General features: G+C 34.5%; 2 protein-coding genes across 2 annotated transcripts; both read left to right on the forward strand.

Moving 5' to 3' along the window:
• The first annotated feature begins 6,992 nt into the window (after window positions 1–6,992).
• On the forward strand, window positions 6,993–7,412 carry LOC140805089 (uncharacterized mitochondrial protein AtMg00310-like). The gene has a single exon (XM_073161277.1). The coding sequence runs from the start codon at window positions 6,993–6,995 to the stop codon at window positions 7,410–7,412; it is 420 nt and encodes a 139-aa protein (XP_073017378.1).
• Window positions 7,413–7,423: 11 nt separating this feature from the next.
• LOC140805097 (uncharacterized) lies at window positions 7,424–12,950 on the forward strand. The gene is made up of 4 exons (XM_073161288.1): window positions 7,424–7,718; window positions 7,843–8,415; window positions 12,433–12,489; window positions 12,679–12,950. The coding sequence occupies exons 1-4, from the start codon at window positions 7,424–7,426 to the stop codon at window positions 12,948–12,950; spliced, it is 1,197 nt and encodes a 398-aa protein (XP_073017389.1).
• The last annotated feature ends 3,278 nt before the right edge of the window (window positions 12,951–16,228 follow it).

A 16,228-nucleotide genomic window follows, 5' to 3' on the forward strand; every position in this document is an offset into this window, starting at 1 on the left:
AACACAGCAAAGCAACCCGTGAAGAGCATCAAGAAAACCGAAAATCTGCATGTGTTGTTTTCTGAAAAATTCTTGAAACATTTCGGTTTTTGGCTATCAAAACCTGTTCATATAATGAAAATAATTGATAATAGGACTTGATTGAAGAGTCAAGGAAGAATATATGCATGCCTGGTTTCGTTTTGAAAGAAAAACGAAAGAATGAGACGATCCGGCGCGGAGGAGATGGAGCGATTTCTTTTCTTGCTTGCTACTGAATTTTTTCTCTTGTGTCTAGCTATGCAACCCATGGTTTTCTACTCTGAAATGGCTCTCATTTCCGGTCATGGAGGGGTGAGAATGATGGTATGCAAGGTGAGGGGCAAGATCCACAAACAAAGGGTTTAAATGCAAGACCAAGTCTACCACTCATTTAATATTTGCACATATTTGTCAAGTCTTCTTGGGGAATGCCTTGGCCGATTCTTACATGGTATCCAAGGCTTGGATATTGCTTAATAACTAACTAATTAAGGTTTGGTTAATAATTGAAAAGATTAGCATGTTAAAATTTACATGGAATGGGTCAAAGGTGAGTTGACAAAATAATTGTCTAGTACTAAGGGGTGGCCGAAATTCTTGGAAATAAAATGAAGGGAAATGTTGATTATGAAGTAAATTTACAATCCTTAAAAGCCTTATCTATCCTTTAAATAATTTAGTGAACTAACCCCTTAATTATTAAAACTTAAATGAACTAATTTTCTACTCACCTCAAGTTGTATAAATAATTTCTTAAGCCTTCATTATAACTTAAATTAACTTACTTGCTAGCTAAATTAAATTCTGGAAATATTTTCTGAATCTTAAATTTTATCTCTAAACTCCAACTCCAGTCCGGCCTCATTGAAATAACTGAAAGGGTAAAAATCACACTATTGCACTAAATAATTAACTTAAGTAAAAAAAATCATTTAAATACTCATGCAATGAAATCAATTTAATTTAAAATACTAGAATTATGCATGGCTTATACGTAGTCTGATTTATGGGTTCTACATTTAAATACTCATGCAATGAAATCAATTTAATATATATATATTTATATATATTTGAAGTGTGGTGATTTAAATCTAAAAGTTCAAGCAAAATATATATATAATTTTTACCCAAAAAAAAGGTCAAATCTGAGGTGTAAATTATTTTATTTAAGCTCAAAACCTTCTTTACTCTAAGTTGTTCCGCATTGGGAAGTTTGGCTTTTTTAAAAAATTATTATAAATTAAAAAATTATTATAAAAATGTTGCAAAACGAAAGTGTTTACAAAGCTAATACAATCTGCATTCCACTGCACCGGATTCACATTTAAAAATTAAAAAAAAAGAAAAAATATTCCTTCGGCAATTTATTTGCACCTTCCCCGATCATTCCATTCGGTATTTTCATTCGGCGATTTGTTGGTAGTCCTCAACATTTCAATTTTTTGGATCATCAGTGACATATTCTTCCATCTTCGGTATTTTTATTTTGCGCAACGTCAATATTTCCGTTTGTTGGAAATAATTCTCGTCGGTTTGTTAGGCTCATAATTTTTTTGTTATCGAGGCTTGTCAAGTATTATTTTATTTTATTTTTGTTGAATTAATATTATTTTATGTTGTATTTTTTGTAAGAATTTTTAATATTGACAGGTTATTATATTGTTCGTTGATTAATTATTTATTTCATACGGGCAAATCTTAAGAGGCAACATTGTTATTTTTGTTCATTATATTTATTATTGAACTGTTTTAAACTCGTGCATCTTATATTAAACTGTTTGAAAAATATATAAGTGAAAAATTAAACATGATATGTTCGGCAATGTAATTTTTTTTTAATATCATAACTGCCAATAAATTTTGTTGGGGATCGATGTAGAGTTTAGAGGGGGTGAATAAACTCTTCCCCTTCGATGATAGTTTATGCAAAGAGTGCTAAAATCCTGTTAGATATTGTAGCTGTTCTTGTTCAATAGTTCGTCCAGCAGATCACAATTAAAAGTGCGGAAACAATCCGATGGAGTAGGGTGAAAAACAGTAATACCAGTAGGTAGTAACACAGTAGTTGTTTCTGGAAGTTGGAAGATAAAATCTTCTACGTCTCCCCTTCTTCTGTTCCAGAAGGTATCACTAAAAGACTTTGATTTTACAGTACACACTTGTACACACCCACTTCAGCAGGGCTTATCTATTGCCTACTGAAACTCTTAGCAACTCAATACAATAGTTCAACATAGCAATGTTCTGGAAAATACTCTTTCCAGTTTACAAACTCTTCTACACAATATTATAAAGTTTTGCTTGAAGAGATGAAGAAACAGCAGTAAAAATGATCTCCAAAGATCAGATGTATAATATGATGCGTGTACTGCTTTTCTGCAAGTTTGAGTTTTTGAAGATAATGGAAATTTCGCGGTTGCTCAATGTATCGTTGGATAGATAAGAATGATCAGCGTTATTATCTGAATGGTTTTGATTCATATAAATAGATAACTGAATCCAACGTCTATAATCAAAAACGGCTCTTTTGACTCTTGATAGAACCAACTTTATTTCCTAAAGAGGATCATCAAAAAAGCTTTCAATCAATCAGTCTTGTTACTTACTAAAATTAGCATGATGAATTAATTGTTTTCGTACAACAATTAATGTCACAATAAATGCTTGGTACTAGATAAAGTAACAATAACATTTAAGATCAGAACCAATCCGTTAAGTGCTGATCCAGTAGGACTAAGTTCTGCTACTGTGATACTAAGCCGCTGAGTACTGACTAAAGTACTGATCTGATAGAGTAACTCAAAAACTACTGTTTTGCATAATCTTCTGGTTGGTATTATTACTACTGGTTTTGATACTAATCACCACAATAAATTAAGTCTAACAAATTTGTAAGCAGTTTTTTTTTACATATTTTTATATAAAATATAAAAAGGAAAAATTATCTCTCCATAATTTTCCTACAATTTAAATATGATATATATTAGAAAATTTAGTATTAATTCCATGGTTTGACTAAGAGTTCGTTTGGTTGGAGAAGCTAACATACTATAAACATTTTTTTTAAAAAGAAGGTGTTTTTGCTTAAGTGAATTTTTAATACATGTAATTCAAATTAAAACATTACTGTATAAGCCATACACTCATAGATGTTTCAAGTACTAATGGGATCACAATTTTATTTTTTATCATATCTTGCGCATTTTCTCTCCTTGTTGAGAGCGGGATGATTTTCTCTCCTTGTTGAGAGCGGGGTGATTTGATCTTACGTTTCTTTAGTGGTATGCGTAATGGAGTCTCTTATGGCAGATTTATCTTTATCGGCTGAGGAGGATGAGGAATTGCTCATCGATCCAACTGCTATTGATTCACATGGGGGTGTTCCTGATATGTGCTTGGTAGGGAGGTTCCTTATGGATCGAACAGTCCACTTCACATCTATGAAACATCGGATGGCGAGTATATGGCGGCCAGGAAAGGGCGTTGTGATCCATGATATTGGAAGCCAGCGTTTCCTTTTCCAATTCTTTCATGTGATAGACCTGAAAAGAGTCTATGAAGGGGGACCGTGGTCATTTGATAACTGCTTACTCCTCCTACACCACTTGAAGGCAGGAGAAATGCCAACCCAGGTACCTTTAAATATTGTAAACTTTTGGGTCCAAGTTTATGACTTGCCTGTGAGATATATGTCAGAAGCTGTTGGTCGACAACTAGGCGATTTCGTTGGTACGTTCTTGGAATATGATATCAATAATAATACTGGATTTTGGAAAGCATACATGCGTGTGCGGGTCGCCATTGATGTCCAAAAACCTATAAAGCGGCTCAAGAAGATTCGAAAGCCAGGTGGAGATTGGTTTCTTGTTCATTTTAAGTATGAACGGCTTGGGTCCTTTTGCTTCTTATGTGGATGTTTGGGACATACCGAACGGTTTTGTGATACCGTCTTTACTACTCCTGAAGGGGAAATTAAAAGAGAATGGGGCATATGGCTGCGAGCTCCGGATAAGCGAACGGTGAATCTGGAAGGATCGAGATGGCTGAAAGAAAATGGCTACGAAGGTGGTCCTGATGGTGGCGGTTCCAGTGCTAGTGCCGGTGCTACGGCTAACAAAGCAAAAAGTGGTGGGCCAAACACAAGTGACACATTTGTGGCGGGTCAAAATTTGAAAATTATTCCAAATCCCATATATTCAGGAGGGCAGATGACAACGTCTACGGAAGAAAATCATGGACAAATCATGCATGAACAGAATATGCGTGAATCATGGAAGGGTGGCCCTGGTTATCAAATCCCGATATAAGTCCAATTATGAGGATTTAAATGAGGGATTTGGGCTTGAATTGATGGATGATAGGAAAAGAAGAAGGGCAGCCCAAAAGCATGGAACCCAACCCAATTATATGGATTTGGATAGCGGGAAAAACACAAGCCATATTGACGAGGAAAATGAACTCCGCAACGGTTCTTTTTTATTGGCAGAGCCTGGGCTCTAGGTCTGCCAGGAATTATGATTATCCTTAGCTGGAACTGTCCTGGATTGGGCCACCCACGTGCAGCTCCTACTCTTCGTGAGTTGGTAAGAACTCACAAGCCGGATGTAATATTTCTCTTTGAAACACTTACGCATACAAATAAGATTGAAGATGTTCGAAATCTTTTGGTTTTGATGGTGCTTTTACAGTGGATCGCGAAGGACGAGGTGGTGGTATATGTGTGTTGTGGCGTTTATCTAATATTTGTTCAGTTGTGGGGTATTCAAAAAATCATATTGATATAGAGGTTCATGATACCAAGGTGGGCAAGTGGAGAATGACTGGTTTTTATGGATATCCTGAACGTTCAAGGCGCCGGGACTCATGGAATCTTCTTCGTAACCTCCATGGAAGCTCTAGTTTGCCATGGTGTTGTATTGGAGATTTCAATGACTTAATTTCTCCAGAGGACAAGAAAGGAAGGGTAGAGCAACCAGGCTGGCTGTTTAGGGGCTTTCGAGAAGTCGTGATGGATTGTAACCTACATGATCTCCCCATACAAGGCTACCCATTTACTTGGGAAAGAGGAAAAGGTACTGAAAATGCAGTGGAAGAAAGACTAGATCGAGCCATGGTGTCTCCTGCATGGATGGATCTTTTCCCGCTGTCCAAACTATCAAATTTAAATGCTCCAATCTCAGATCATTCTCCCGTACTCTTGGAAACAGAGGTTATAATGATGCAGCGTGCGGCCAAACGTTTTCGGTTTGAGAATAGATGGTTGTGTGACCCTCAGCTGAGGAATGTTGTTACAGATTCATGGATGGCGTCCATCGGATTAGATATTCAAAGGCGGCTGCATTTCTGTTTTGATAATTTAATCTCTTGGGGGAGGAAGTTATCGAATGCATTCAGAAAAGATATTGTGGAACACAAAAACACAATGGATGCTCTTCGATCGAAATATGATAGTGCTTCGGTGGAACAACTAGAAGAGGCCAAATATAAATTAACCATTCTTCTTATACAGCAAGAGATCTATTGGAAGCAACGGGCTAAAACCTTTTGGTTGAAGGATGGCGACTCCAATACTAAGTTTTTTCATGCTTCTGCAACGGCGCGTAAAAGATCTAATAAAATTCAGCACTTGAGAAATGATAATGGCATATGGGTGGATGACACTCCTGGCTTGTGCGACCTCGTCAAAAATTATTTTACTGGGTTATTTTCACCAAGTATTGGGGATTATGAACCTGTTCTCTCCGGTGTTAGACAGCGAATACACTCGGAGGAAAATAATTTTCTGTTGTACCCATTTGATAAAGAGGAATTTAAGTTGCTCTCTTCCAGATGCAACCAGATAAATCGCCGGGTCCCGATGGTTTTAACCCCGCGTTTTATCAAAAATTCTGGAATGTTATTGGTGAGGATGTGTTTCAATCGTGCGTGAATTGGATGAATCAGTTGTCCTTCCCTGACAGTATCAACGACACAAATATTGTTCTTATCCCTAAGAATGAATCTCCAGAAACATTGAAAGACCTACGGCCAATCTCTTTATGCAATGTTATCTACCGAATATTGGCAAAGGTGTTGGCTAATAGACTCAAAACTATTCTGCCAAGCTTAATTGCTGTTCAACAATCTGTGTTTGTTCCCAGGTAGATCTATCTTGGACAATGTTCTTATGGCTTTCGAAATAATCCATTACATGAAGAGGAAAACGCGAGGGAAAAAGGGAGATGTTGCGTTGAAGATTGATATTAGCAAGGCTTATGATCGGGTGGACTGGGGTTTTCTCGAAAGAATTATGACCAACTTGGGTTTTGATCCTAAATGGGTGAAACTGATCATGTTATGTGTTAAGACGGTATCTTATCAAGTGGTAGTAAATGATACGTTGGTTGGCCCTATTATCCCACATCGAGGCATACGCCAAGGGGACCCCCTCTCTCCGTATCTCTTTATATTATGTGCTGAGGGACTATCTTCGCTCATTACAAGAGCTGAATCCAGCGGACGGTTGCATGGGAGTAGAATTTGTATGAAAGCACCTGCGATTAGTCATCTATTGTTTGTCGATGACAGCTTTTTATTCTTTGAAACCAATGAAGGGGAATGCAAGACAATGAAAGAGATCTTAAACACGTTTGAGAAGACATCTGGGCAGGCTATAAACTATGGCAAATCAGGGATATTCTTCAGTAACAATGTTTCTGATGAAAAAAAGACACGATTTCCAGCACTCTTTGAGTGGTGCAGCCTCTCAATACAGGCCGCTACCTTGGCCTCCCATCATTGATTGGAAGAAAGAAAAGATCGATTTTTCAGTATCTAAAAGATAGAATGTGGAGAGGATCCAAGCATGGAGGGGAAAACCACTCTCACAAGCTGGAAGAGAAGTCCTTATTAAAGCAGTGGCTCAAGCGATACCAGCCTATTGTATGAGCACGTTCCTATTGCCTGTATCACTTGCTGATGAACTTTAAAGGATGATAAATTCGTTCGGGTGGGGTTCGAACAAGAATGGTGGAAGGAGTGTGAATTGGTTTGGATGGAATAAAGTTTGTGCTGCTAAGGAAATGGGTGGCCTCGGTTTTCGTGACTTCCACAATTTCAATCTAGCCATGCTCGGGAAACAAGGGTGGAAATTTCTATCCAATCCGGATGCTCTAATTTGCAAGGTATTCAAAGCTAAATACTATCCAAATGGGGATTTCTTAAATGCAAAACTTGAGCATAATCCAAGCTTTGTTTGGAAGAGTATCTGGAGCTCACGAGTAGTTCTTGAAAAAGCAATCAGGTGGAAGATTGGGGATGGGAGGAAAATACAGGTGTGGAATGAACCTTGGTTGCGAGAAGCTAGTAACATGAGGATTGAATCCCCGCCTCACCCAGATCTGATTTGCTAGTACATGATCTTATGATACCCGGCCTCAAAGAATGGGATGTCGAACTATTACATGCACTTTTTAACGAGAGGGGTATCACACAAATAACAAACATCCCACTGGTGGGTTCGAACCATGAAGATGTTCGCATTTGGCATTATTCAGAAAATGGTGTTTACACTGTCAAGTCGGGTTACAAGTTGGCGATGGATATTAGTTTGAATGAAGAAATACAAGTGCAAGAAGGATGGAAAAATCTGTGGGCACTAAAACTACCGCCGAACCGTGTGGGACAATCTTCAAAAAAAGAGAATCCCGGTGCCTCTTGTATGTGGTTTGTGCAATAATGGTATAGAAAATAATTGGCACCTATTTATCTCCTGCCGATTTTCACAAGACTGTTGGCGTGAGTCCAATCTTTTTGATATAATTGAGGCTTCTCTATTGACAGCAGAATCCTTCAATGAGCTCTTTTTCATGCTGTTGTCGCAGATGCAAGGATTTACACAATCAAAATTTTGTATGGTACTATGGAACATTTGGAGACAGCGAAACGATAAAGTTTGGAACGATACATTTAATGATCCATCTACAACGGTTAGACTTGCACTCAAATTCCTTTGTGACTGGTTAAGAGCCAAGCAATTATCCCAAGAAATAGCTGATGCACATAGCTTGGAAAGCGGCTGTCCTGATTGGCATAAGCCACCCCGACTAGCCATAAAGTGTAATGTGGATGCGGCGTTCTTCCCTGTAGATCAAAAGATAGGCATTGGATGCATCTTACGTAATGAAAATGGTAAGTTTTTGAGGTGCCGAACATGTGTTATTGTTGGGGCTTTTAGTGTTAAAGAGGGTGAGGCCATGGGTCTGCTTGAAGCGTTATCTTGGGTTCGAAGATTGGGGTTAAAGAAAGTGTACTTTGAAATGGATGCTAAGGGGGTGGTGGAGGCGATTAAAGCTTCCGATGTTGGTATTTCAGAATTTGGGTTTATCGTGAAAAGCTGTAAAGACATAATTAGATGTGAGCACGAGTTTTCAATTAGTTTTATTCGGCGACAAGCGAACGACTTTCTCATTATTAATAAAATCTTTTGTTTAGCGTAAAAAAAAGTACTAATGGAGTGAAGCATACACATTGTGTACGAGTAATATAATACATGAATAATATAAATTTTCCTATGTCCAATATATTTTACTTTTTAAAATATTTAATTTACTTATTTATGTAAAATATTTTTCTGTTATCACTGTTTTTTTGCGATGATGTGAGGGTCTTTTTAAAAAAATATTATAAATTAATAAAATCATTATAAAAATGCTACAAATTGAAAACGTTTATAAAACTAGTATATTCCGTCATTCACAACACCGGAAATCACGTTTTAACGTCTTCTTGCACAATCTTTGTACATGATAAGCTGTCGGGTCAAATTTATGTTATAAAATGTATCGATTGATAATTTGTATAAATGCAAGTCAAATTTTTTTATTAATAGCTCGTAATAAATAGTATACAATGCATTTGAATAATACAATTTGTAGCAATTAGTTTTTATATATTTTTGTAGAAAAAGTACTTAAAATTTACGGGTTTTTTTTTTAAAAATAATATTAATTAAAAATGTATGGATTAAAATATGACAAATCTGAAAGGTTTTTAAAAGTATGACAATCCGTAGAAAATTTTTACGGATTCAACATTTTTTTAAAACAAAAGAAGAAAAAGTGAGTGTCACTTCCCCCTATTTAAACTGCCCCGAGCCTTTCCAACACATACACCGAGCTTTCCTTTCGAACATTTCGACATTTCTTCTGATTCATTACCGAAAATCCATCTTCTGCATTCTTCTGATTCATTTGCGCGCACAACGATTCATGGTTTTATTTGTTCATAATTAGAAAAAATTGCGTCGAGTATGAATAGAATTCAGAATTTGAGTTTGGAGAATTGTGTTTATTATCAGAATTTGGGAGAATTGTGTCAAGTCTCGGTCAAATCCTTTTTTTTCTTTCAATATTGTGTTTTTTAATAATATTTTTGATAATGATTATAATTTATTGCATATACTAAACATCGTTCGTTGCTTCAATTACAAATTCATCGTTCGTTGCTTCAATTACAAATTCTGTATAACTACATTTGAAAAGGTAATTTCAATAATTTCTTATATTTTAATTGTATTATTTATATTGTGTTGATGTAATTATAATTTTGTTCGGTTGCATTATACTATTAAGTATAATTTTGTTATATTTTTTATTTTGAATATGCATTATAATCTGAAGAAACGTACACATATATATTTAAAATTACAAAAATACAAAATTAATAATTTTGAACGCATTATATTTGTGTAATAGAATAATTTAAATGTAATAATAATAATAATAATAATAATAATAAGAATAATAATAATAATAGTAATATTAATACTTATTTTATGATATATTTTGAATTAATTTACTTAATATTTTTTAATTAATTAAATTAAGTTTTAAGGTAAAAAAATTTTTTCACACGCGTATGTAGAAAACAATTTTGAAAGATATAACTTTATTTTGTAAATTTTTCATTTTGTTCTGTTTATTATCTTATATTTTCTTTTAAAATTTATTGATACTCTTAATTGTTAAAATTTTTAATATAAATAATTAATATATCTAAAAATTATAATGATACAGGTTTAAAATTTTAATTTTTTAATATAAGTCATAAAAAAAAATTATTATAAAAACAAACATTGGTATTATTTGTGGGGACCCGGACACTAATCATCTTCTTAATCATCTTTGGGGTTTAATTATCAATAAGATAAACAGGGTCTAAAATTTTTCTTTTAAAATGCGGAAGGTAATGGAATCAATCTATTATACAAACTGGTACAATAATACAAATCTTGTATAATATGCATCTAGTTCAACTAGGTTCAACTACTATAATCAAGTAATAAAACCTATCTACATCCAAGTCCGTGATCACCACTCTAATCTCGATCTCTCTTTGTCTTCTGGACCCTGATCCTGCCCCACCTGTTGTCATGCACACATACAAAACAAGACAACAGCCGGATAACTCCGTTGAGATATAAATATCCCAGTATAAACAATGTATACATGCAATCATATAAAACATAAAAATATGAATTATATCTTATCACATGTAGCATAATCAAACAACATGTATCAATACCAGTCTGTAAATATAACATGAATCGTGATCTACGAAACATAAATTAATACGGATCTGTAAATCAAACTCTAGTCTTAATCTCTAAGACTCGACTCATCTCTCATTCTAATCTAGGGATCTCGATCTAAGTTAGACTTTTGGTATGCTGTATCGAGTGTCTACAATAGACGTCGATCTACATCTAAGCTCATCGATACACCGTAAGTCTAGGGTCTGAGCAGTTCTGACAAAGACTTAGACTTGGGCATGCTATATCGAGTGTCTACAATAGAAGTCGATCTACATCTAAGCTCATCGATATACCACAAGTCTAGGGTCTGAGCAGTTCTGACAAAGACTTGGCGGTTCTGCCCTAGCTAGGCTGATCTGTCCTAGACTCAAACTCTGGCTCTGCTATAATTCAATAAATTAAGCATATCAATCTGATAATTGCATATATCAATGCAATAAAATAAAGTATGTGATTTTGGGAAACTCAAGTCAAACCTATCTCAAGTTGTGCAATCCCGAATCAACATTTATTTATACCTTTGTCTTCCCGGTCTGACGAAGACGAAGTCTTGTATTCTGATATGTCCATACCCAATCTGGCAATTACAATCGTATAAATACAATATCAGTCTATAACTCAATTCAATATCTGTTCTGATCAATACTCAATTCAGTATATAATCTGATCCATATCTGAACAAGATACAATCTAATTCATATCAACGATATCACGATACAACGAGATCATTACTGAATCTGATCACTCTAAATCAACTGATATTTCGACGGCATAACAATACAATCTGAATAACCCCGTCAATCTGAACATCACAGATATCATACCAGACTTCATAATCAGTATCATTTCAACTCATAATCTGAATAATACTACCAATCTGATATCGAGTCTCGCTCAAATCTACTATGAAAATCATAAAAATTGCATAAACAATCTATTTGTCAATCTGACTTCAATTATACAATGTCTACTGTAGCAAAAACGCCATATCTGATTCATATTCAATTCTGACAATATCATAATTTCAAATCATGTCTAAACGTAATAAAACTTACGTCCAGTTGTAGCTGTCGTCGCTAGGAACTCAGTACTGAAGTCAGATTTAAAAACAGACGGATGGATTTCTCGTAAGATTCAATTTATACCAGCGTTTCCCTTCGTTTCCATTTTATTTCTTCCTTCTGAAGAAAGAACCGTAGCTATATATATATATATGCACTTACCGTGCATGTTTACAAAACGTGGCACATTTCATGTTTTCCAGGTGGCGCTCGGGCGGTCGAAAAGTGCCGCTCGAGCGCGGAACTTTCTGCCCGGATATTAGCTTATTATCCATTGGCGCTCGGGCGGTAAATCTTTACCGCTCGGGCGTGGAATTTTCTGTCGAGATACTCGGCTGAACATCTCCTGGCGCTCGGGCGGTAATATTCTACCGCTCGGGCGCCAAACATTCTGTCCAAAAAGTCAAATTGGCGCTCGGGCGGTTCTTTTCTACCGCTCGGACGCGAGATGTTCGGCCTAGCATCTTGAGATGTTCGGTTTAACATCTTGGCTTAAAATAAACCAACGCCGGCTTCGTCATTTGAGTTCCTATAACCTCAATTCTGTCAATTAATCATCGTCTGATTATATCAATTAAATCTTGGGCATTACATTATTAAATGTAATTTTTAATTAAATTTATTTGACAATATAAATTTTAATAATAATAATAATAATTTTGTAAGTGATTCTTTAAAATTAATCCAATATAAAATATATATTTTAATATATGTGTAAGAAACTCATAATTAAATTTTGTTATGATTGTATACATTATGTCATAGTTTTCGGTGCAGACATGGATACTGTGAGGGCCTTACTTTACGCAGGTGGCTATGTCATTATTGAAGATGGTAGGGTTGGATATAGTATCCCTGCGATCAGGCCCATTAAAATCCCTTGATCTGCTAAATTTTCCCAACTGGTGAATTATGTGCATCGCAAGCTGGAGATCGACCCATCAAAATTCTGCATCAAATTGTCAACGAAATATTGTTATAGCTCGTTGTCTCATTACATTGAAGAGCATGTCTATATCACAGATGATGATAGTCTACAATTTATGTTTGAGTTTCCGACACTGGATTGCATGTACTTGTATGTTGATTCATCGCCATTGTTACAGAACGTAAGTGATTATGATTTTGATGCAGTCATGCCGGTAATAACACAAGGTTTGGGAACAATAGGTTTAAATGAAGCGGGACCTTCTATGTATCACGTCGATGAACAGTCAGCTCAGACATACTCTGGGATCGACACAAGTCCTTGGGATCACTGTATCACGGCTTACACTGAAGAAGACTATGCATGAGGGATGAATAGAACACGAGAATGTAATTTTACCTCAGGGGGTTGGGATCATCATATCATGGTTCCATCTGGAGTTGATGTCGCATGGTGTTCTAGTAGAACAGGCCAATTGGATTTAAATTCATGGGCTGATGAAGAAATTACCACAAATGTTAGACATTTTGATAGTTCTACTGGGTCTGCAAATATTCCCACCCCAATTACAGAACACATGGCTGAGCAAGATGATTTATTTGGGGATATTTCGCATCATGTCATGAATAGCGATGATGATTTGTATACTACATCTATTGACAGAGAAGATGATGATCATGTTGACAATGCAAATGAAGTGACATCGACACGCGTGTTGATGTCTGGAGCAACAATGACATAGAACATTCCTATTGCACCGGAGCAACAATTACATGAAATTCCCCAATTTTTCAATGAAGTCTATGTCGAAAAAATTCCAGATTCTTTGGTATTCCTTCTGAATCACACACAAACTTTTACAATCCTGAAAGGCCAGAGCTCGGTGTAAAAATGGTTTTTAAGAGAAAAAAATATTTAATAGCTTCAGTGAAGGATTTTTCTGTTCGGGTTTTGAGAATTGAATATATCGTTGTTCAAAGTTCTTCGACAATTTGGAAGGTCAAATGCAAGAACTGGTTCGAAGGTGGCAATTGTGGGTGGGGACTTTGAGCATCGTTGAAAAAATGTTTAGGCTACTCCATGATCACAAAATATGGTGATGATCACACATGGATGTCTACCCAAGTCGGTATAGATCACCACAACCTTGACGTAAACATGATAGCCAATACACTTTTTGAAATCGTGCGTTGTGATCCTGCATACGAGATCAAAGATGTGCATGTCTTTATCCTCTTCAGTGCTTTGATCATTAATCATATTATTTAGGCAATGGTCTAGCAAAGCGGTCAGATAAAGATGTGCACCTTTAATCTGAGAAGATGTAGGCGTAAAACCTAACCAATAAGCGCATCGCTGTTGTAAAGTATGTTTGTTGTACGTGGTATCTACACCAGTGATGGGCATGCCATCAATATTCCACCCCCAAATATGGGCAATGTCATGTAGGGTGATTGTTTCCTCGCCGACTGTCAGGTGAAATGTGTGTGTCTCACGACGCCATCTCTCAACAATGGCTGTAAGCAAATGATTATCATAATTTTTAATAAGACCACACTGAATGACACCATAGAAGTCCATGCGTCCTAGACATAGACTGACACAGAGGTGAATCCCAGCATTAAGCAATCTCCAAAAACATTTGTCAGACCGACGTGGCGGAATTAGTTCATCCATGTTTTCAGCATTGATATTATTTTATATGTGTCTAGCCCGCAAATATAACACATTATCCATATTTTCAGTCATGTTGCAAACAAAAAATCATTAGTTAACAAATATTATATTTTTCATCAACAAAAAATTATTATTCAACAAATATTATATTTTTATAGTAAACGAAATTTATTTGCAATTTTCGGCTGTAAAAAATAAAACATATTACCGTAAATGATTATATTGTCTTTTCTAAATAATAGTAACATATAGTATTTTGTTAGTATGATAATAGTCTTAAAAAAAATTAACGAATAATAAATAATTACTAAAAAAATTTAATTTTGTTATTATTATTACATTTAAGCTAATATTATTATTTTTTCAATAAAAAAATTTTATTTGTTAGATTGTAGTAAAGAAAATTCAAAAAATTTTAAATTTCATTTAAGTATTACAAGTGAAAATCAGTATACCCAACCAAGTATTAATTAAATTTTAATTGTATAAATTATTGATACACGTGCAGACAGTAAACGTTGAATATTTTTTCATACAAATATATATATATAAAAAAATTGCTACAAGTTGTATTATTCATATGCAATGTATATATTTATTACGAGCTATTAATAAAAAAATTTGACTTGCAATTATACAAATTATCAGTCAATACATTTTATAACATAAATTTGACCCGACATCGTATCATGTACAAAGATTGTGCAAGAAGACGTTAAAACGTGATTTTCGGTGCAGTGAGTGACAGAATATACTAGTTTTATAAACGTTTTCAATTTGCAACATTTTTATAATTATTTTTTTAATTTATAATATTTTTTTAAAAAAAAAGCCCTCACATCATCGCAGAAAAACAGTGGTAACACCAAAATATTTTACATAAATAAGTAAATTAAATATTTTAAAAAGTAAAATATATTGGACATAGGAAAATTTATATTATTCATATATTATATTACTCGTACACAGTGTGTATGCTTCACTTCATTAGTACTTGAAACATCTATGACTGTATGGCTTATACAGTAATGTTTTAATTTGAATTGCATGTATTAAAAATTCACTTAAGCAAAAGCACGTTCTTTTTTAAAAAAATATTCTAGTCTGTTATCTTCTCCAACCAAACGAACTCTTAGTCAAACCATGGAATTATACTAAATTTTCTAATATGTATCATATTTAAATTGTAGGAAAATTATGGAGATATAATTTTTCCTTTTTATATTTTATATAAAAATATGTAAAAAAAAAAAACTGCTTACAAATTTATTGGCAGTTATGATATTAAAAAGAACTTACATTTCCGAACATATCATGTTTAATTTTCACTTATATATTTTTAAAACAATTTAATATAAGATGCACGAGTTTAAAACAGTTCAATAATAAATATAATGAACAAAAATAACAATGTTACCTCTTAAGATTTGTCTGTATGAAATAAATGATTAATCAACGAACAATATAATAACCTGTCAATGTTAAACATTCTTTCAAAAAATACAAATAAAACAATATTAATTCAACAATAATAAAATAAAATAATACTTAACAAGTCTCGATAACAAAAAATTATGAGCCTAACAAACCGACGAGAATTATTTCCAACAAACGAAAATATTGACGTTTCGCAAAATAAAAATACCGAAGATGGAAGAATATGTCACCGATGATCCAAAAAAATGAAATGTTGAGGACTACCAACAAATCGCCAAATGAAAATACCGAATGGAATGATCGGGAAGGTGCAAATAAATTGCCGAAGAAATACCGAATGGAATGGGAGGGTGCAACAAATAAATAGAGGGGAAGAGTTTTCAGAATCCGTGACCTCCTGCCACGGGCAAGAGGTCATGGATTCAATGAATCCGTGACTCTCTTCTTTCATTTTCTTTTTAATTTTTTTTTAAAATTTTTAAGTGTGAATCAAGTGCAGTGGAATGCGGATTGTATTAGTTTGGTAAACCC

The sequence above is a fragment of the Primulina eburnea genome, chromosome 1 (genome assembly GCF_022965805.1).
Source record: "Primulina eburnea isolate SZY01 chromosome 1, ASM2296580v1, whole genome shotgun sequence".
Taxonomy (NCBI): Eukaryota; Viridiplantae; Streptophyta; class Magnoliopsida; order Lamiales; family Gesneriaceae; genus Primulina; species Primulina eburnea.

Coding starts and splice junctions, on each gene's coding strand:
- LOC140805089 (XM_073161277.1), top strand. CDS start 6,993: ATGATAAATTCGTTCGGGTGGGGTTCGAACAAGAATGGTGGAAGGAGT.
- LOC140805097 (XM_073161288.1), top strand. CDS start 7,424: ATGATACCCGGCCTCAAAGAATGGGATGTCGAACTATTACATGCACTT. Junction 8,416..12,432: donor CTGTAAAGACATAATTAGAT/GTGAGCACGAGT, acceptor TTTTCGGTGCAG/ACATGGATACTGTGAGGGCC. Junction 12,490..12,678: donor CTATGTCATTATTGAAGATG/GTAGGGTTGGAT, acceptor TCTATATCACAG/ATGATGATAGTCTACAATTT.